The sequence below is a fragment of the Haliaeetus albicilla genome, chromosome 10 (assembly GCF_947461875.1).
Source record: "Haliaeetus albicilla chromosome 10, bHalAlb1.1, whole genome shotgun sequence".
Taxonomy (NCBI): domain Eukaryota; kingdom Metazoa; phylum Chordata; class Aves; order Accipitriformes; family Accipitridae; genus Haliaeetus; species Haliaeetus albicilla.
Genome location: NC_091492.1, coordinates 44,213,146 through 44,233,217, shown reverse-complemented (window position 1 = coordinate 44,233,217; position 20,072 = coordinate 44,213,146). Strand labels below are relative to the sequence as shown.

The 20,072-nt window shown below is 59.5% G+C and overlaps 2 protein-coding genes across 3 annotated transcripts in view; both read right to left on the bottom strand.

The window, feature by feature from the left end:
• Positions 1-53: 53 nt before the first annotated feature.
• On the bottom strand, positions 54-3,126 carry PLA2G3 (phospholipase A2 group III). Of its 2 annotated transcripts, none has more exons than XM_069795478.1 (7): positions 2,691-3,126; positions 2,475-2,607; positions 2,211-2,345; positions 1,535-2,031; positions 1,304-1,433; positions 1,025-1,159; positions 54-799 (listed from the first exon to the last, which is right to left on the bottom strand). In XM_069795478.1, the coding sequence occupies exons 1-7, from the start codon at positions 3,124-3,126 to the stop codon at positions 595-597; spliced, it is 1,671 nt and encodes a 556-aa protein (XP_069651579.1). In that variant the 3' UTR covers positions 54-594. The 2 variants fall into 2 exon arrangements, with proteins under 2 accessions (XP_069651579.1, XP_069651580.1); XM_069795479.1 differs by having other exon boundaries at positions 54-796.
• Positions 3,127-11,694: 8,568 nt separating this feature from the next.
• The window catches only part of POLE (DNA polymerase epsilon, catalytic subunit), a 29,757-nt gene continuing 21,379 nt past the window's right edge, over positions 11,695-20,072 (bottom strand). Inside the window, exons 33-48 of the mRNA XM_069795475.1 lie at positions 19,583-19,736; positions 19,389-19,495; positions 18,345-18,521; positions 17,711-17,934; positions 17,341-17,561; positions 16,516-16,720; positions 15,832-16,005; positions 15,418-15,543; positions 14,190-14,322; positions 13,888-14,077; positions 13,639-13,770; positions 13,338-13,531; positions 12,917-13,117; positions 12,504-12,629; positions 12,298-12,387; positions 11,695-12,088 (exon numbers count right to left, since the gene is read on the bottom strand). Of these exons, the coding sequence (XP_069651576.1) occupies positions 11,975-12,088; positions 12,298-12,387; positions 12,504-12,629; positions 12,917-13,117; positions 13,338-13,531; positions 13,639-13,770; positions 13,888-14,077; positions 14,190-14,322; positions 15,418-15,543; positions 15,832-16,005; positions 16,516-16,720; positions 17,341-17,561; positions 17,711-17,934; positions 18,345-18,521; positions 19,389-19,495; positions 19,583-19,736 (2,568 nt within the window). The 3' untranslated portion in view covers positions 11,695-11,974. The remainder of the gene's footprint in view (positions 12,089-12,297; positions 12,388-12,503; positions 12,630-12,916; positions 13,118-13,337; positions 13,532-13,638; positions 13,771-13,887; positions 14,078-14,189; positions 14,323-15,417; positions 15,544-15,831; positions 16,006-16,515; positions 16,721-17,340; positions 17,562-17,710; positions 17,935-18,344; positions 18,522-19,388; positions 19,496-19,582; positions 19,737-20,072) is intronic.

Here is a 20,072-nt window from a genome sequence, read left to right as displayed (position 1 = left end):
CTACAGTGTGAACACCATGCACAGACCACCCTTTATTTATCTTCAGCTGCAACCAGGGACTGACCCCTCCTGAGGGCAGGGCCCTGAGCCTGCTCCTAGCAGCTGCCCCCCCCCCCCCCCCTCCTTGCTCCAGGGCTGGGAGCCAGCACCAGCCCCTGCCCACCTCCCACCTTGCCTACAGAAGGGGGCCAGGGTCACACCACACAGCTCAGTCTCCCCACTTAAAGGGACACAAATCCAGGAGTGGAGGGCCCTGCTATCCCCCCAGCCTGGGGGATCCAATGCCCAGAGCATTCCCCCCTGCCCCAGGGCACAACAGGGAAGGAAAATGGTGGGTTTCCCCTTTCCCAAGGCCTCCTATTCCTTTCCCCTTGCTTTGATGCTCACAGATGGCAGCCGCAGCTCCTTCAGAGGCTTCTCAGTCCCTCTGCCTGCCCCTGCTCCAGCTGTGGCCCACCAGCTTCATGCAGTCATGCCAGCAGCCATGCTCAGTGCCATCCTTTGTCTCAAGGACCAGAAATCAAGCAGCTCCACGCCATGGCTGCTGCACAGCAAGTCTTCCTCCCCACACAAGGCAGTGCTTCTCGGGCATCATCAGGGCACCGCATGGGGCTGAGCACCCAGCTTCTGCTCCAAGGCCAGCCGCAGGCATTGCTCATAGAGGGTGCCACCACTGTCCTGTGTCTTCCAATATGGATGCTCGGCCTTGGAGGTCACATGCGGAGGACCCCAGCGCCTCAGGGTCTTTTTGAGATGCCGTGCAGGTACTAGCACAGCCCGGGTTGCTGTGATACAGCTGCTGGAGAAGCAAAGCTGTGAGCATCAGTGTAACACTGCAGGGCTGACATCTGTTGTCTTCCAGCCCAGACCTGCTCACGGCACAGCAGAGCAGGGGATAATGCTTGCAAAGCCAGCTTCATGCCAAGCCTGCAGGACAGCACCCAGCCCCGCCAGGTCATCCCTCCTGCCCATGCAGGGTAGGAAGCCCCACGCAGGCCACATTCCCTCGACCTTCTGCACTTACTTGTGCTGTGACCCCTCACCCAGGCTGCAGTCAGCAGGTGGCTCCAGAACAAAGCAGTCCATGGCGATGCGATCAGCCAGGACAGCCACCTCCACGTCACCGAGGTCCCTCGCCCTGCGCAGGAACCGCGCCAGCCTGTGGGCACAGGAGGGCAGCAGTCAGCAGCTGCTGGCCAAGGTAGGCATCCCTCTGGGTCCCACCTCGCCTGGCCCCATACCATCTGCACACAGTGCCCTGTGATGGTGGGAAAAGCCTTGCATTTTCCTCCTGGTCACGCACCTGCGAGTGCAGTTACAGTGGAAGAGCATCCGGGTGTCCACGTTGTGCAGCTCGTACTTCACCTCTCGGGGTGCGATCTGGTGCTCGCACTTATCCAGGTGCTTGTAGCACCTGCACACCCTGCCCAGGCCTGAGGACAGCAGGGTGGTGAGGGGCAGCCCCAGCACAGGACGCCAATGGGCTGAGGCCTCGGGACACCCCAGCTGCAGCACACGCTCTGCCCCCACTCACCCTGCTGCCTGCGCCCCTCCACAGCAGGCGCCGGGGTGGCTCCGCACTGCTCCACAGCCGGGCTGGATCCAATGGTGCCATCTTCAGTGCAGGCAGGGTGTGCTGAGCCCCCAGCCCCTTCCTGTGCTCCTTCTGGCAGTCGCCTTCCTCCAGCAAGGTCCTGTTCCAACACGGTCATTGCTGTTGGGGGGCCGGGCTCCAGCCCCCACTGCGCTGCTGGGTGCCTGGTTGTGGGCTCGGCCTTGTCCCTGGCTGACGCAGAGGACAAGGTACCTGGGCCCTGCGACCACTGGGCTGTTGGAGGTCTCTGTGCCTGGCGGAGCCCGGGGTTTCGCCCCAGTCCCTGGCGGAGCCGCTTGCGCCCTGCTCTAGAGGGTTTCCTTCCCTTGCCCGAGGGCTGCACAGCAGGGCTGTGAGTCTCCTCTGTGGGCAGGCTGTAGTGGTACTGACTCTGCTGCACCATCCTGGCCAGGGGTACTACACCATAACGCTCACACCTGGGGACACCACGTGCCATGAGGCCCCGCACGCTAGCCCTGCCATGGCCAAGCTGTGCCCCCCCCCGCAGCCCGTGGGGCAGCCAGGCAGGGCACGCTCATGGCCGCAGCAGCAAACGCGCCCAGCCGCGGGGCTGCAGCAGCGGGCCAAGGTGGGGGCATCCCCCCGGGGCGCTCACCCTCCCCACCAGTGCCACTGGACACACTCCTCGCTCTCCTCCAGCACGAAGCATGGCACCTCCAGCAAGTTGAAGAAGGTGACGCCGATGATGTTGGAGATGGTGTCGTTGAGGGCCAGCAGGCACTGCCGGAACCTGCAGGGTGGATGGGGACGGTGAGCAGCCCCGCAGCACCCCGGTGCATGCATGTCCATAGTCCCGGCCCCGGTCCCCCGGCCCCTGTGTGTCCGTCCCTCCCCCCCCGGTCCCGGTCCCCCGGCCCACCTGGCGTCGCAGTCGCAGTGCGAGACGGTGTGCAGGCGGTAGTTGCGGATGCCGTAGTTGAACTGCAGCGCCGCGATCTGCGCCGAGCACCGGTCGTGCTCCCGGCAGCACCGGTCGGGGCCGCGGAAGAGACCTGCGGGCAGCGCCGGTGAGCACGGCCTAGTCGGGAGGACGGGCCGTGCCGTGCCCGCCCGCCGCCCCCGCCCGCCCCCGTACCCAGCTCGCTGGCGTTCCCCGCCGAGTCACCGGCCCCGCACCACAGCGTGCCCGGCAGCGTCCAGCCCCGCCGCCGCCGGCTCCCTCCCGACGGCGCGGGATCGGCGCAGGCGGCGCGGTGCCTCCAGAGCGCGGCCAGGTCCCGCCGCAGCGCGGCACCGGGGGCGGCGGGCGGGCGGCGGGCGCAAGCGGCGCGGAAGGCGCGGGCCAGGCGCGGATCCCGGCGGGCCCAGCAGGCGCGGAGGCGGCCGCGCCCGGCCCAGGCGCTCTCCACCAGCGCGGCCGGGCCGGGACCGGGGCCGGGACCGGGGCTCAGGAAGGCCACGTAGCGCGCGCCGCCCGCGCCCGCCGCCCGCTGCGCGCAGACGGCGCCGCCGGGCCAGGCGCGCGCGCCCGCCAGCACAGCCGCGCACGCCAGCACCACGCGCGCCCACATCCCGCGGCGCCGCGCGGTCCCCCCTCCGCGCCGGCTTTAAGCCCTCTCCCGGCGGCGGAACCCGCGCTGATTGGGCGGCGCCCCGCCCCGCCCCGCCCTGCCCCGCCCTGCCCCGCCCCGCCCCGCGGAAGGCGAGCAGGAGCCGCGGGATGCAGCCGGTGCCTCACGCCCGGGCACCTCCCGCCCGTGTACCCTGCTGGTGCACCCACCCACCCCCTGCCCGTGCACCCCCCATCTCGGGCAGCCCTTGCCTGTTCACCCCCTGCCGCCGGCACCCCGTCCCACGCACCCTCTGTCCATGTGTCCATGCACTCCCTCCCCGGGCATCCCCCGCCTGCACGCCCCCGGGACGGGCACCACCACCCCCCCCCCGCCAGGTGCAGCTCTGTGGGGCGGCCCCAGCCCCATGCCGGTGCAGAACCCCCGGGAGGGCACAGGGGCATGTGCGTGTGGCTGGGTGGGGGTGTGTGTGCAGGTGTCTGCACACCCGCCTTGTGCACACGTGCACCTCTCCGTGTGTGTGTGCATGTGTGTGTGGGGGTGCCCGTGTCCCATGCATGCCCAACCATGTGCATGCACCTGCACAGGGTGTAGGCATGTGCGTGCACATGGACGCTGCGTATGGTACAGGCCACGGAGCCATCGGCTTGTCCAACCCCTGCTGAAGCTGCCTCACGGTCCAGGACCGTCTCTGGTTGGGTGTATCGCCAAGTTTCTCCAAGGACGGAGACTCTGCAGCCTCCCTGAGCGCCCTGTCCTAGTGCTTCACTGTCACAGTACAAAGGTGTTTCCTGATGTTCAACAGGAAACTGCTGTGCTCCAGTTAGTGCCTGTTGCACCTTGTCCTGTCACTGGGCACCACTGGGAAGAGCTAGGCCCCGTTCTCTTTACACCATCCTTGCAGGGATTTCTGTACGTTAGTGGTTTCCCTCTAAACTTCCTCTGCTCCAGGCTGAGCAGACCCAGCTCTCACAGCCTCTTCTCATAGGAGAGATGCTCCAGTCCCTTCACCACCATCATGGCCCTTTGCTGGACTCACCCCAGCAAGTCCATGCCTTGCCTGGGTGAGCCCAGCTGGAGAGGACACAGTGACATGTCCCCCCACCGGTGCCCCCCTTACCTGCTCTGCTGGCAGCACTCTGCCCGGTGCAGCTGGGGCCACTGGTGGCCTCTGTGGTGAGGACACACATCCCTGGCTCCTGCTCAGCTGGCGCCCAGTGGGATCCCAGGGTCCGTCCCCACAGAGCTGCTTTCCAGCTGGTGGCCCAACCTATGCTGGTACATTTCCCACTTGGGAACCAGGATCTCTCTCCTGTGGAAATACTCTGGGAGTGTGGCTGGGCTGCGGGCCGGTGCTCACTCCCACACCCACCCCCCCAAATGTCAGGGCCCTGGTGCCCCAGGGGAACATTGCTTAGGGTGGCAGGTGGGTATTGCTGCTGCATACCAGAGGGCTGCCGGCTCTGCCCCAGACAAGTGGCCCATTGGGGTCCAGCTTCACTTCTCTCTACCAATGGGGAGCCAAGAAGGGGCTGGAAAGGGAAGGAAGGAAGCCAAAAGAGCCACCATGATTCCTCTGGTGCAGCTCATGCTTCCAGAGCCAGCCTTGCCCAGGATAATGCTCTGCCCTGCTGGGGTTCTGCACACTGGGCGGTCACGGGGCAGGGGGGGACAGTTTGTGGAGCCCTATGTGCCCGGGAGTGCTGCAGGGCAGCCGGGGGCTGGCAGATAGGGTTTGGCAGTGGAGTCTTATCTCAACTTATCAGGATTTCCCTAACAGCGTGGACAGACGCCAACAGCACAGACAGTGCAGAGTCCACTCTGCAGCTGTGATATGGCTGCTGTGCACCACCCGCGACATCACCTGAGGTGTCGCAAAGGTCTCCCAGCTGCTGTGTCACCTGGTAGGGCCACCTCTAGGCTCGCGTGGCCCCTGTCCCGTGGGAGGATGTTTCCACCCTGGAAGCTGTGTTCACCAAATGGGATGGGGGCTGGCACACTGGCGCTGAGGAAGGGCTCTGCTAGGGAATACCCCGGCCTCGGGTGAACCAGCCTTCAGCTACCCCACCGGGAACCACAGAGCCCTCCTGCTGCGGGCTCTGCTACACTGCACTGCACTCCTGTCCCCGGCACCCCCAGCGTGCCCCAGGACTGCCTCCACGCCGGGGCTGTGCCCTTGCCCACCCCCCCCCCAGCACGCCCAGGGCCGCCCCATGCCAGGGCTGTGCTCACAGCCCCGTGGGGGCCCCACGGGGAGAGCCCCACGCCAGCAGTGCAGCGTGGCCTTGGCTGCTGAGTGTGCGAGTGCGTCCGGGACTCAGGACCCAGTTTGGGTTTGTCTGGAAGATAACGGGGGATAAGGAGGGATGCCCGGCGTTCTGGCCTTCACCCAGCAAGCAGCTGGCGGCGGGGGGGGAGCACGGCTGGCCCCATGCTGTAGTGCACCCCGATGTCTAACTAGCCCCTGCTGCTGACTGCTGGGGTGAGGCTGGGGTCCAGCCAGCCAGGGTGCAGGGCTGAGCCCTGGGCTACCGGCCCCAATGGGCAGTGCCACACAGCTCTGCGCCCGGCTCTGCTGACGTGGCTCAAGGTCGCCAACAAGGCCGGTGCAGGGCTGAGATGCCAAGGGCTTGATCTGCCTGCGCTGAGCCTGCAGCAGGGGAGTGCTGGGCTCTGGCAGAGATGCCAGCAGCCACGGTCCCGTGCAGTGAGGGCGGCCAGCAGGTTCCTGGGCTGGGTTGGCAGGAGAGCAGGGATGGCCTGGTGAAGCAATTCTCCTCCCCCACTCTGCATGCCACATTCCATTTCAGGCTCCCCAGTGCAAGAAAGACATCCTGTACTGGAGCGAGGTCAGCGGAGGCTACTGAGCTGGTGGGGGCTGGAGCTGGCCTTCCTTGGACTGGAGGAGGGGAGGAGAAGTGGAACCTTGTCTGCCCTAAGCTTGGGTCATGGCAGGGCTCGTTCCTTCTCCCTTTGCACCCCCAGGCCAGCACAGGCATCGAGGTGATGCCTCCTATGGGGACATCCTGCAGGCAGGGGCTATACGTCTGGACTGTGCGCGTGACTGCTGGACCTGGGGGCCTCGTCCATGTCCCAGAGCTGACACATCCCTGGCTGCCCCCACATCCAGCCTTGCCCTTCGCCCCAGCCAGCTGGCAGCGCTGGCTCCCCACAGGCATGTGAGCGTGTGTACCACAGATGCTGCTGGCCGTGTCCTGCTTGTATCCCCACAGGAGAAGCACCAGTGGACAGGGGCACGGCTCTCCCCTCTCTGGAGAAGGGTCTGTTACCCTGCCCAGGGCAGAGCCAGAGGAACCTGAGCTTTTTGCAGTGCAAGCAGGGAGGGGAGCTGGCTCTGCAGAGCCTCTGGTGACCCCAGTCAGGTCGTGCATGTAAACACTGAGTGGCTCAAGGATCATAATGGGACACTGCCCTTCATGTGGGGTATCCACAGTGGTATTGCATAAGGAATTGCTGCAGTACTGGATATGAGCCTTTCTGCTTTCCACTGCTCTAAGCTGGAACTTACAACTTTGTGGAGGTAAAAAGAAGAAAGGATGAACACGTGGCCATCCTGATCAATAGGACATCCATGGCTCTGGACTCAGAAGGCAGAGCAGAGAAACAACTTCTTTACGTGAGCAAATCTCTTGCGAAGGTTGGAAGCCAAAACAAGAGTTGGACCGAGCAACGGGGTGATGCAGTTATTTCACACCTGAGCTGGGGTTATAAATTCAACCAGCTTGCAGACGCAGGGGAGACTCTTGAGGGATGGTGGGGACTCTGCCATGTACCCACAAGTCCCTTCATCCCCTGCTGGGACTTGGTGGGTTGGAACTCCCCGGCCAGCAGCTGACTCGGCCTCTGGCTGGGTGCCGCTACATCCGTCATCTGCCTCTGCCTAGGGGAGCCTGGGTTGAGCCATGGCTCCTTGTCACATCTTTGTCCCACCTGGGTCCCCTCCTTCGGCACAAAGACCCCATGCTGGGGCCACCCTGTCATGCTTCTGTGGGCACCCTCAGCACACGGCAGGCAGGAGTGCCCCCAGTGCTTCCACCCCAGCCCGCTGGATCGGGGTGGCTGGGCTGGCAGGAGCAGAGCTCGGTCTTCCCATCAGCCGGTGGCACTGGGATGTGGTGGGAGTCAGGCTCTATGGCTGCTTTCATGGCATCTGTCTGCTCCACCAGAGGCCAGGGTGGTGGACTTGACTCACCTGTGCCCTGCGGCCCTGGGTCTAGGGGAGAGCACTGTTTCAGGCTGGAGTTGCACTGGTGTTCATGGGTGCTCAGCCTACCCTGGGCAGGGACAGGCAGGGCATGCCCTACCTGCATAGCCAGGCCCACGTGCTCAGTCCCAGGCCCTGGGGAGGCTGTGCTGGGGTTGGGATATGACATGTGCCCAGAGCCCCTTAGGGAAAGAGCCATCCCTCTAGAATATATTTGCTAATATAGGTTTATGGGGGAAGGGATTAAAAAGGGGGGATTATCTTCTCTCTTGCAATTGCCAGGCCCTCTTTGCAGAATCTGGGCTGGCTCCATCAGCTATTTTGGGTGCAAGTTTTGGCTGCAGAGATGACGGGTAGTTAGGTCAGGCTCCATGGTCATCTGCAGGTCCTGTGGCTCACAGGAGTCCTCTCCTGCCCTGAGTACCCAGCTGGCACTGCAACCACCTCAAGGCCTTTTCCAAGGGTCAGGGAGTACCCTGAAGGTCCTGGGCAGCCTGGTCTAGGTGACCTGCTTGAGCCAGGGACTAGACGATGTCCCCCCTTAGCAAGGCAGTGTGCTGGGCTTCTAGAGTGGCTTCCAGCAATAAGCAACCATGGTCTCTGTTAAACAGCCATGCCTATAAGAAAATAGAGAGAGCCCCAAGACATAAGAAAAGTGAAGATGAAAACTACCCCAAAACATCCCCAAGACACACAGGTTCCTTGTAAGACCTCAGATATTGATGCTAGGAAGAAATTCCCACCATTTTCTGCTTTCCCTTAGCCCCTAGGCAATTCTCAGTGTCATTGTGTACTTGGGAGGCGCCTGGTTTTGCCCTGGTGAACGCTCGCCTTTAAGTTATGGGAACTACCTAGAAGGAAGCAGCTCTGCAAGCAGGACCTGGTACCTGGCTGATACATATCACTGCACTTCCAGGTGAAGGTTGGGTAAGTGATGAGTCAGCAGGACCAGTAGCAGCAGCTTAGAAGCAGGGATCCACTTGTTAGCATGTGGTGAGGTTTGGCAGAAATCATGTGGGCTGGCAAGCTGGAGAGCAGAAAAGGTCACAGGGTTGGGGCATTTTTGGAAAGCACAGTCTCCTTTCTTTTGGTGTCCTAGGTAAACCGTGTGCTGGTATTTTCATCTCTTTGGAAATGAGATGAAGGAACCAAAGCAGCTTGACAAGAGAAAAAAATTCCCATATGCTTCAGGTTGGCTTAACATTGTGTGTGTCGGATCTGACTGTGAGCTTCTACAATTGATGGGGAGGTTTGGGTGCCTACAGCAGGAAATGTTGTATTGTGCTAGGTGAATCATTAACCTGCAGAATAAGGCTAACAAGTCACAGCATATATGTCTGCATTACACCCAGCATGGGCAGAGTTGGGGCCAGCCATGCAGCCAGCTCCAGCCGAAGCACAGCAGCCCCATGGTGTACTTCTGCTGGCAGGGCTGCAGCCTGTCTGCCCTGGACCGCAGCCATCCACGTCACGTCAGCATTGTCGTATGGCTTGGCAAAGAGGTACCAAGTGCAGAACAAGCCCCAAAGCTTGAGGTTTCCTCCTCGAACCCCACAGGTCTCCCAGTAAAGCCAGTTTCCCTGGTTTTGGTAAAAGAAGTAGCCAAATTCAGTTGGCCTTGGGCACCAGGGGATTTCTCCTTCCCAGTAGAGCTGAGTTTGGTGCAATCAGACCAAGGGATTACATGAAGGGGACTGGGACTTGGGAGCTTCCTTGTCCCTGGCCAAAGATTGTGTCCTGTGCTTGTGCTCTGTCAGGGATGGTGCCTCTGCGGTAGCACCAAAGTTTTGTGAGCAGAAGAGGGAGTCCCTGGGTGGGGAGTGAACCTGGCTGTTGTGGTTTAACCACAGCCAGCAACTAAGCACCACACAGCCGCGGTCTCACTTCCCCCCCACCCCAGTGGGATGGGGGATACAATCTGGGAAAAAAAGGTAAAACTCATGGGCTGAGATAAGAACAGTTTAACAGAACAGAAAAGAAGAAAATGATAATAATAACAAAAATAATAAAATGACAATAATAAAAGGATTGGAATATACAAAACAAGTGATGCACAATGCAATTGCTCACCACTTGTCGACCGAAGCCCAGTTAGTTCCCGAGCAGTGATCCCCCCCGGCCAACTTCCCCCAGTTTATATACTGGGCATGATGTCACATGGCATGGCATAGCCCTTTGGCCAGTTGGGGTCAGCTGCCCTGGCTGTGTCCCCTCCCAACTTCTTGTGCCCCTCCAGCCTTCTTGCTGGCTGGGCATGCGAAGCTGAAAAATCCTTGACTTCGTCTAAGCACTACAACATCAGTGTGTTATCAACAGTCTTCTCATACTGAATCCAAGACATAACACTATCCCAGCTGAAACCAGGACACTGGCCTAGAAAACCACCAAATTAATTAGCAAATCCAGCTGCTCTTCCAGAAATCTGCTATTGGAGCATCCCTGAAGAAAGGGTAAGTGCTGGTCAGAAGGCAGCTTGTTTTTGTTTTGGATATTCCCAGCACCTCCAACATTGCTTTAATTCATCCTCATGTTCATGTCAAACTTGGAGGGCCAGGGCATCTTCACAAGCTCTCAAGCCTTGGGACTACGTTTACCACTGTGGCCACATCACATGCACAGTCACCCTGTAACCTCCCACCCTCTGGGGCCAAGTCACCTCTTCTGCGCTCTGTGCCAGAGGTTCTCCGGGCAGGCAGGGACGAGCTCTGATTTTCATCAATCTCTTTTGGATTCACACCATGGTCAAAGTGGATCTGGCTGTTTTTCTTGGAAAGCACAAATAAAAACCTGGGAGGAGCCCCACAATCACTGCAGCACACCTCCATCCTGCACAGATGTACGTCAGGGTTATGTACTGGTGTGGTTTTCCTAATTTCTGTCGCAGAAACACCACCCTGATTACTCAAAGGTGGAGAAGTTGAGAGAAGGAAGAGTTCCTATTTCACTCATGTTTCAGTCAGTGACGATGCACTCCCTGTGAGAGGCCAGGTCCTCAGCTGAGGGTGATCACTGAGAGTGGAAAGAGCAGCTCCGGCAGAGGAGACCAAGGCTCCGCTCTCCACTTTTGACATGCACGGCCGGGCAGGCAGCGGCGGCTCCTTCCTGACGGAGCCTCACGCCTGCCTGCAGCCTTTCCAAGCAGGCCATGTTTTGCGGAGGGAAGAGCCCCAGGTGACCTGGGGACATGGAGGTCCGTGAGGTTCCCCTGCCAAGCTGGCCCAGGGAAGAGAGGCGGAGGGCTGGAGGGCACAGCTGGACTCCTGCTCCTGCAACAGCAGGGACTCGCTGGCCAGAAATGGCCCCGAGGACCCCGGCAAGGGGCTGTGCTCAGTGCTGCAGAGGAAGGCGAACCCCCCCGGGACCTGTGCCAATCTGCCCGGGGGAAAAAAACTCCTTCCTGAGCCCAGCCCTGGTGGCCCGAGCAGGGTCCGGGGAGCTCCTGCGGGGGAGCGCGTTTGGGGTCGGCAGCCAGGGACCTTTTCCAGCCTGTTTGGTGCAGAGACACGGGTGGGCGTGGGGCATCAGTCCCGGGACTCCTCTTTCCCGGGAAGGGCAGGTCGCTCTCGCCGTGTCTCTGTCCTGCGCCCACCCGGGTTTCTTTGTCCTGCCAGCTGCTGCCCAGCGAGGAGGGTTCGGCTGAGCTCAGCAGGGATGTCCCGGGACCCGCCGAAGGAGAGCTCCTGCTTGGTCAGCATCCTGACCGCTTTGCCTTGCAGGGGGCTCTGGTGCTGTGCTGACCTCTGCTGAGCTGAGCCAAGCCGAACAGAGCCGAGCCTGCCCATGCCGGGGTCCCCAGGAGCTGGGCTGGGGTGAGGTGCAGGGGGACCAGGTATCAGGTACAGCTGGAGTAGGGCAGCATCACCCCCCAGGACCTCCTGCCCGTGTCTGCAGGAGATGGCCGATGGGTGGCCGAGGAGCAAAGCAATCCTACAGAGCCTTGCCTGCTCTCTGCACCTGCGGGAGCAGCTCCATCCTGCCTCTGGTGTCTGCGCCCCTTGCCCAGTTCCAGCATCTTACAGTCCTTTGGGATCCTCCACTCTGGCTCTAGAGCTGCTTGGTGCCCAGCCAGCTCATTTGGAAAGCGCGTTCCTGGGCAGAGCAGTCCTGGGCTACCCCTCTGGTGCTGGCAGCCCCTTCCCCTGGAGCTGGAGGGGGACAGCCAGGGGGCACTGCCAGGCTGCAGCCTTCCTGCCCCCAGGCAGGCAGGGATCAGATGGGGGCAGGTTCTTGGTCCTTCCTGCCCAGCAAGGACACAGCTCTACTCCCCGCAACTGCAGGCATCCCCCATGGGTGGGAGCTGTGGGCCATAGTCCCTGCTTCCCCCCTCCCCAAAAACTACACCTCCTTCCACAATCCATTTATTTATAGAAATTCAACATTAAAACCACACCCGGGGGCCAGCACAGACCTGCGGAGCACAGCTCCAGCCCCTGGTGCCCCCAGACCCCCATGCCAGGCAGCTGGGGGCAGGACAGCCCAGTCCCTGGCACAGCTCCCACCTTCCCTCCCTTGCTGCAGGAAGGGTGTGCAGCTTCTCTGGTCCGGCACATGGCCAAGGGGGTCCACGACCGCTCTCCCATGCCCCGACTGGCACAGTGCAGGCAGGAGGAGCAGCCCACTACATCAGTGCCGGAGCTGCGGATTTGTGCGCAGCAGCCACTCAATGGTTTCCAGCAGGTAGGCCATACCGTAGTGCCGGGCGATGTTCTGGAAGACGTTGACGTGGTCCATGAAGGTCTGGAGAGAAGGGAGCAGGGAGGGAAGGATGCTGCCCAGCACTCCTGGGCAGTGGGGGGGCTCCATCGGGGTGGCTGGGCAGGGCTGGTGGAGCAGAGGGCAGCACAGCAGGTCCCACAGAAGCAGAGGAGGAACAGGGCACTGCAGGGCACCTTGCTGTCCCTCCAGGAGCTGCTGGCATGAGGCTGGGCTAGGCAGGAGGGTGGTACCTGGGAGGAGATGGTGAGGGCGAAGTCTCCAGCACAGCTGCAGTACACGGGCATGTGTGCCTCCTTCACGCCATGACACTTGTTGCACACCTGGAGGCCAAGGAGTTTTAGGTGGGCTAGGAGATGAGGCCAAGCCCCTCTGCCAGGGGTAGAGTGAATGTGTCCAGCCTCAGCCAGGCAGGGGGACGGGCAAGCCCCGCACTCACCAGGTCCTGCAGCACAAAGGCCATTAGCTTCTTCTGCAGGGCTTCCACCAGCGCTGTTTCAATGACATCGGAGTCATACTGCGCCTGGCAGTTGGAGCAGACCCAGCTGGGCAGCACTGACCCATCCTAGGGGCAAAGAGGAGGGAGGTGAGCACCAAGAGTCCCAAGCACTGCGATGGTGAAACCGGTTTCTGGAGAGGATGGAGCATCAGCCAAAGCCAAGGGATGCTCAGAGCTGTCACAAGCAGCTAGAAAAGGAGGTGAAGAGAAAACGGCCTTTAGGTGAGGTTGATCACCAGCAGCAAGCAGAGCTGCAAAGCAAAGGGGTTGAGAGAGAAGATGGGTAATGTGATTGACCGGCCTCCAGCACTGCTGTGGTGGGGCTTCTGGTATCCCCAGGAAAGAGGCTGCACCTGGGAGAGGGCAGGGTCCTTGCACAGGTCCAGGTCCCTGCAGAAGTTGCAGTTCCTGCAGATGACTTCAGGGAGCACATAGGAGCGGCAAGGGTCCCGAAACTGGGCTGCTTCTGAGAATTCGCCCACCTCGATGAGGCGCAGCAGGTCCCGGCGCAGTTTGTTCACCTGGTTGGTTATGTTGGCATCCAGGGAGAGGACCTACAAGAATAACAGCCAGATTAGCCTACTAGCAGAGAAGAAGAGTGTCCTCACCAGGACAGCTCATATCCTTGTGACCTCGTATAGATGCAGGGCAAGACAAACTGGTTGTAGATCACTGCTGGAGGAAAGCTGCAGCAAATCTGAGCCATGGACAAGGACCAGAATTTGAGCCTTGACCGCAAAACTTCAGAAAAGGTGCCTGGCCCACCCCGCTGACCTTGCAAACATATTTGATAAACTCCAGAGCCGGGTTGTTGAGCGGCAAATAGGAGCCAGGCAGCACCGGGAACATGTCTGAAGGCTCAGTGGCATTACGAGAACCAGCCATCTTCTTCTGGATCTTCTGGGTGATGGTGAAGAAGCTCTGGGTGAGCTCATTGGCCACATAATCCTGCGAGAAGGTGATCATGCCTACAAAGATGGAGCAGAGAGCACTTGAGCTGTACAGTGGCATATGGGGACACCAAGGTGAGTGGCTCTCCACCTGCACCAGGGCTGCCCTGTGGCTCGGCACTCACCAGGCATGGCCCCCATCTCCCCCAGTGCCTCCTGGGACACCTGGCTGGTGCTCCTCCTCTTGACGGGGGTGCTCCCGGGGGCGTTGCGCCGCAGTTCCTCCTTCATGCTGTGGTACACGGCCACGATGTAGGCTGGGGAGACACAGGCAAGGCTTCAGCTCCAGCCTGTGCCAGCGGCCGTCCCGCTCCAGGCTCTGCCTGGCACTGGGGAGGCACAAGGGACCTAGTCCGCTCCCTGGGACAGCTCACCCGACACGATCATCAGGAAGTAGCTCTGGCAGGAGGCAGCCTGGGGCAGGAACTGCGCGATGTTCCAGCTGTTCTCCAGCAGCTCCTCCACGTTCGGCTCCCCTTCTTCCTCCTCTTCTTCCCCTGCCACCTCCTCCTCCTCTTCCTCGCTGTCCTCCTCCTCCAACACTTGCCTTTTGCTGGTGTCCTTCTGGAGGAGGCAGCGATATCGCAGCAGTTCCTTGCGCCCAGCCAACGCCTCCCCACTCGGCTCAACCCCCAGCACCCTGCTCCTGGGGGACCGAGCGCTTCCCATCTCTTACCTCCCCATAGTGAATGCGAGAATCCACTTTTCCCTTGATACCTCCATAATTTGCTGGATCCATCCAGAGCAGGAACTCCCAGCAGCGCGAGAAGGAGATGGTTAGAGAGTGGAAGATCTCCTTGGAGTGGATGCTGGAGGGAAGAGACTGCAGTCACCCCCAGCGTTGGCATCGTCCCTAGTTCAGAGCGTTCTCTGTGGGACACTGCGGGGAGGAGGTGGTGCTGGCAAGGAGAGAGGGGGTACCCCCCTCTCCCATCCAGCCACTGGTGGGGACCCCAGGGGAAGCCATGCCCTAGGAGTCTTGGCTCCCTATGCTTGTGTCGAGGTGCCTGTACCATGGCTGGGATACTGAAAGCCAGCCAGGGGAGGAGGTGCTGGGCACCTCAGGTTCTCCTAAAGGTCTTTTCTGGATTGAATCCTATGAGTATTCTTGGAATATTACCTATAGAGAACAGCTAAGGGACAGGCCCCTTCTCCAGGCATGACACCAAGAGAACTGGGAAGCCTTGTCCCTCCAGTAGCTTTGTCAAAAAAAAAAAAAAAAAAAAAAAAAAAAAAAAAGGAATTCAGTGCTGAGGCCCATCAAAAGGCAAAAAATCTGCATCCTCTGTCATGGTTTAACCCCAGCCAGCAACTAAGCACCATGCAGCCACTCACTCACTCCCCCCCCATCCAGTGGGATGGGAGAGAAAATCAGGAAAAGAAGTAAAACTCCTGGGTTGAGGTAAGAACGGTTTAATAGAACAGAAAAGAATAAACTAATAATGATAATGATAACACTAATAAAATGACAACAGTAGTAATAAAAGGATTGGAATGTACAAATGATGCGCAGGGCAATTGCTCACCACCCGCCGACCGACACCCAGCCAGTCCCCCAGCGGCGATTCCCCACCCCCCACCTCCCAGTTCCTAAACTAGATGGGACGTCCCATGGTATGGAATACACTGTTGGCCAGTTTGGGTCAGGTGCCCTGGCTGGGCATGAGAAGCTGCAAAATCCTTGACTATAGTCTAAACACTACTGAGCAACAACTGAAAACATCAGTGTTATCAACATTCTTCACATACTGAACTCAAAACATAGCACTGTACCAGCTACTAGGAAGACAGTTAACTACATCCCAGCTGAAACCAGGACAATCCTCCCTCCTGGCCCCAAGCCCTGCCACAGCTCCACCACCTGGGAGCCTCATCTCCAGGCCCAGCTTGGCAAGTGCACCCACCTGTTGATGATGTACTCCATGTAGCTGATGGCATCCTCAATGCGCCGCTTCTTGGTGCACAGAATAATCCGGTTGAAGTTGGCGTAAACCACCGAGGAGCCCAAACGCTTGAACTCAGCCACCAGCCTGCGGGCACGGCACAAGAGCAGGAGTCAGCAGGCAGGAAGGCAAAGCCCGAGGAGCAGATGCAACCCGTGGAGGCCGTGCTGATTCAGCACAGTCAGGAGTCAAGCGTGTTGGCCATGCCAGGCAAGGGAGCTCACCCAAACAGTATGGGAGGTCCAACCTACTGCCCACCTCTGTGGACGCTGCGGCAGAGAGGAGTGACTGTGGGTGCCAACAGCACCTTGGTCACTAATGCCAAGACCGTCCCTTCCCCGTTCACCAGCCTGGCATGCTCCAGGTCTCACTTACTGCAGGAAAAGCTTCTTCATCATGTTGTGGAGTGTGCGGTGCAGTGCCGGGTCGTAGAGCAGGGATGAAGGAGAGCGGAGCCAGCGGTAAAAGTGAATGACCTGGTTGTCTGCATAGACGTTGTGATACTGTGTGATCTCCTTCACCCAGCTCACCACCATACTCTTCAGGATCCTGCCAGGGAGCAGAGACCAGCATCACCCCACAAGCCACGAGTGACCCCTTACCCCCATCCAGAGAGGGACATGTTTTCAGATACGCTGGAGGATTCAGAGCAGGATCTCTGCCAGAGCAGAGACATGTGAGCCCTCAGCACATGAGCCACAGGGTAAATATGTGCCTCTATAACCTGGTGGAGCACAAAAAAAAGGAGAAACAGGAAAGGGCAAAGTCTTCACCAACGTTCCCATACATCTGCTGGCTGAGCCACCAGGCAGTTCTGAGCCCTGGATCTTCAAAAGTCTGTTGGAGAAGATGCCTGCCCTGCCCTCGAGGCCTGAATTTATATTTAGAGCACCCCACAAGCCCCATTGCTGGCACGAGTCTGGGAAAGGCTAAAGCCAGGAGGGAATGAGAGGATGGAGACCAGATGCTCCACCTCCTGCTGGTTCCTAGAGCAATACCTGAAAGTGTTGGAGGATGGAGAACAGATGCTCCACCTCCTGCTGGTTCCTAGAGCAATACCTGAAAGTGTTGGAGCAGAGGGCAGTTTCGTCATAGCTGGCTGGGATGTTGGCAGCTTGGTTCCCTGTCACCATATCTTCTAGGGATGCCTGCTGAATCACGTCAAAGCTGATGCTCATGCTGGAGCCTCCTTCCATGTCATTTATGTGGTGGGACTGCAACACCGTGTTTACAGCCAGGCTCTGGATGTCCAGCTCCAGACACACTAACAGCAAACACAACCTCTCAGCAGGCAGGCAGGGCAAAGGACCGACAAGGACACCCTGCCTGCCCCTCTGCCAGAAGTGCTTTTCACAGTTGTAAGGGTGATCTATAGGTGTTGCCACACCAAGCGGGGAGATGCTTTCACAGGCGTGACTGTCTTGACTGGCACTTGTCTTCCAGCAAGACTTGGACCTACTAACCCTCTGGGGACAACCAGTTTTTTCTGGAAGCTGCAGCAGAGGAGCTCAAAAGAACTGACTACCACTCAAGCTGCTTCTGCATCTGAGAAAGACCTGTCCTTGGGTCAGCAGAGATGACCAGTTGCGCTAGTCTGTCCTTGGGCTGACACATCGCAGGTGGTCTTCTGAGCGCTGCTGTCAGTGGCCGTGCATTGGGAAAGACTGCATTCGGATGCCTGCACGCATTGCAGGTGAGACCTCCCTGCCCCAGGACATGCCCCTTGCTTGCACCTTGCCCAGACCGCTGCTGAAACGCCAAAGCTGCTGGTGACTACTGTCAACACAGAAATTCTTTGGAGACCACTTCCATCCCTCTCCAGGGCTTGCAGAACAGGATCCAGCTCTGCACCTGCTCAGTGCTACCACCCTACTCCCTCCTCACCTGTGGAGTAGCAGCCGGGGTTGTTTATCTCCACGGAGGCTCTCTCATCAAACTCCATAACTAGGCGGTTGTCATCAGCCTCCTTACCCCCCAGGTCTGGGCGGGCCGTGGGTGAGAGCCACAGCAAGTGGTTGTGACGACGGAGGTGGCGCGAGAAGAAGAGGTCAGAGCCGAAGGTTGAGATGTCATCGGGGAGGTTCCCAATGGGGATGTGGTAGTACCTGGGGTGCAGAGAGGTGAACAGTCATCGGGGTGAGCACAGCGGCAGAGAAGATGGGGGCCCCTGCCTGTCCGCTCAAGGGATGAGGCAGCCTCCTGTGGTCATAGCAAGGGCACGGCAGCCCCAGGGGAACGCGGCCGACCCGGGCACCTGCTCATCTCAAAAGCCTGGGAGAGGCAGGTGTCCAGGTTGAGGTAGTGGCGGATCATGTGGCGGGCGGCATGGCGCTGCCAGTCCAGGACCGAGTAGCTGATGTCATCTACCAGCCGGATGGGGACCAAGGGGAACTCCTCAATGATGGGGATCCCGCTCGCCAGCCGTTTCAGGTCCCAGTTAGACTGCACAGCAACCAGTGTGGGCCCCCGGCGCTCGTCCTGTGGAAAGGAGAGGAGGACACATCCCGGTGCACCTCTCCAGTGAGCGCCTCTGCTCAGCAGGAAATTGGCAGTGCTGGATGCCCCGTCCCTGCAGCAGGTCCCCACAGTGGGGACAGCACACCCCAGCACTCCTGAAGCACCCACCTCCATGCAAGCAGCTCTCCAGCTGAGCGCAGAGATGGGGGGACATACTGAGGTGGCCTCGCTTCTGGTGCTGCCCGAGACAAGCCACCCCAAGCAGGACAAAGTCCTTGAGCAACACTCGCTTCTACCCTTGACCTTTGGGCCAGCAGCTATGTGCAGGTGCTGTTGGAACTGGTGCACCAGTGCCTTCCGCAGCATCCTCCCCTCTCCATGTGTCTGCACGGACAAGGTCCCGCGGGGACCTTCTCACACCTTCATCTCACCTTGTAGCCCAGCAGCAGCCGCTGGATGGCTCTGTAGACCGCCTTGGGGTCGGTCTCAGCACGGACTTCAAAGGTGTGCTTGTCAGGGGGCAGCAGCTCTTCACCTGCCTTTTCCAGCAGCGCGCTGCGCTCCGCCGAGAAGAGGGTGGTGAGATTCGGCATCTGGTTGCTGCGTACCTGCACCCAAGGGGGACTGGGTTGGAGCTGGGGGGAGAGGGACCCAGGGCTGCGCAGTCCTGGGGCGCTCTCCCCTTCGTGCATCACGAGATGCCTTCCACCAAGCCCTGCCAAAATGTGGCAGGGATGTGTGATGCATGGAGAAACCTCCCGCTGCCTGACCGCCATCACAGAACCATAGAATGGTGTGGGTTGGAAGGGACCTTTAAAGATTACCTAGTCCAACACCCCTGCCATGGGCAGGGACATCTTTCACCAGATCAGGTTGCTCAGAGCCCCGTCCAACCTGACCTTGAACACTTCCAGGCACGGGGCATCTACCACCTCTCTGGGCAGCCTGTGCCAGTGTCTCACCACCCTCATTATAAAACATTTTTTCCTTAATTCCAGTCTACATCTGCCCTCTTTTAGTGTAAAACCATTACCCCTTGTCTTACCGCTACAGGCCCTACTAAAAAGTCTGTCCCCATCTTTCATATAAGCCCCCTTGAAGTACTGAAAGGCTGCAGTAAGGTCTCCCTGGAGTCTTCTCTTCTCCAGGCTAAACAACCCCAACTCTCTCAGCCTTTCCTCACGGAGAGGTGCTCCTCCCTCTGATCATTTTTGTGGCCCTCCTCTGGACCCACTCCACCAGGACCATGTCTTTCATTTGCCAAGGACTCCAAAGCTGGATGCAGTATGCCAGGTGAGGTCTCACCAGAGCAGAGTAGAGGGGCCGAATCCCTTCCCTCGACCTGCCGCCGTGCTGCTTTTGATGCGGCCCAGGATACGGTTGGCTTTTGGGGTGTGAGCTCACATTGCCGGCTCACATCCAGGTTTTCATCTGCCAGTACCCCCAACCCCCCAGCCTCCAAAGTCCCACCTTACCTTGTCCAGCACAAAGACGGCAGCTTTGCGCTGTGAGGGGATGAAGAGGCCCAAAAGCGCCTTGCTGCCCTGGGAGCTGTGGTAGAGGTAGATGTGGCGAATACTTCCTAGGGAGACAGAGCACAGAGCATCAGTGGTATCTGCAGGCACCAGGTCCCGGGTGTCCCATGAGCCTCTCTCCCAGGCTGCCTCACCTGGCTCCAGGTAAGTGAACTGGGCCAGCGAGCGCATCTCCAGGTGCTCAATGTCAAAGGTTTCGGCCTCTCGCCCCGCCAGGTGCCTGACAAGCTGCCTGCTGACCATGCACACGCAGCCCAGGTGGATCAGGGCACGGAGCAGGAGCGGCACCTGTAACGATGGGGAGAAATGCGTTGGAACAACTACTAAGCTCCTCTCGGGGGCTTCAGACCTAGAACAACCCAGCTTAAAAACCACAGGCAGGACATACCTGAGGTTCCTGTGGCATGAGTTTGGTATTATCACCCTTGCCGGTGCTGGAGATACGGAACAGGTATCTTACTTCACATGTGTTCCTATCTAGCCCCAGATCCCACCTTCAAGGGCAGCAGCAGGTACTTTGGAGGACGTGTGGAGCAATATCTGGGCAATCTTGCAGCTCTGCAACTTATGGTTTGGCACTCCATGGGACAAAAGGCCTCATCTGAACCACCAGATAATGGGTAC

What these genes read in the sequence shown, in the direction of transcription:
- PLA2G3 (XM_069795478.1), bottom strand. Translation starts at nt 3,126, where the DNA reads ATGTGGGCGCGCGTGGTGCTGGCGTGCGCGGCTGTGCTGGCGGGCGCG. An exon ending in GGAGGGGCGCAGGCAGCAGG is followed by an intron (nt 1,434 to 1,534) that starts GTGAGTGGGGGC and finishes TGCTGTCCTCAG; the next exon opens with GCCTGGGCAGGGTGTGCAGG. An exon ending in GGTGAGGGGTCACAGCACAA is followed by an intron (nt 800 to 1,024) that starts GTAAGTGCAGAA and finishes TTGCTTCTCCAG; the next exon opens with CAGCTGTATCACAGCAACCC.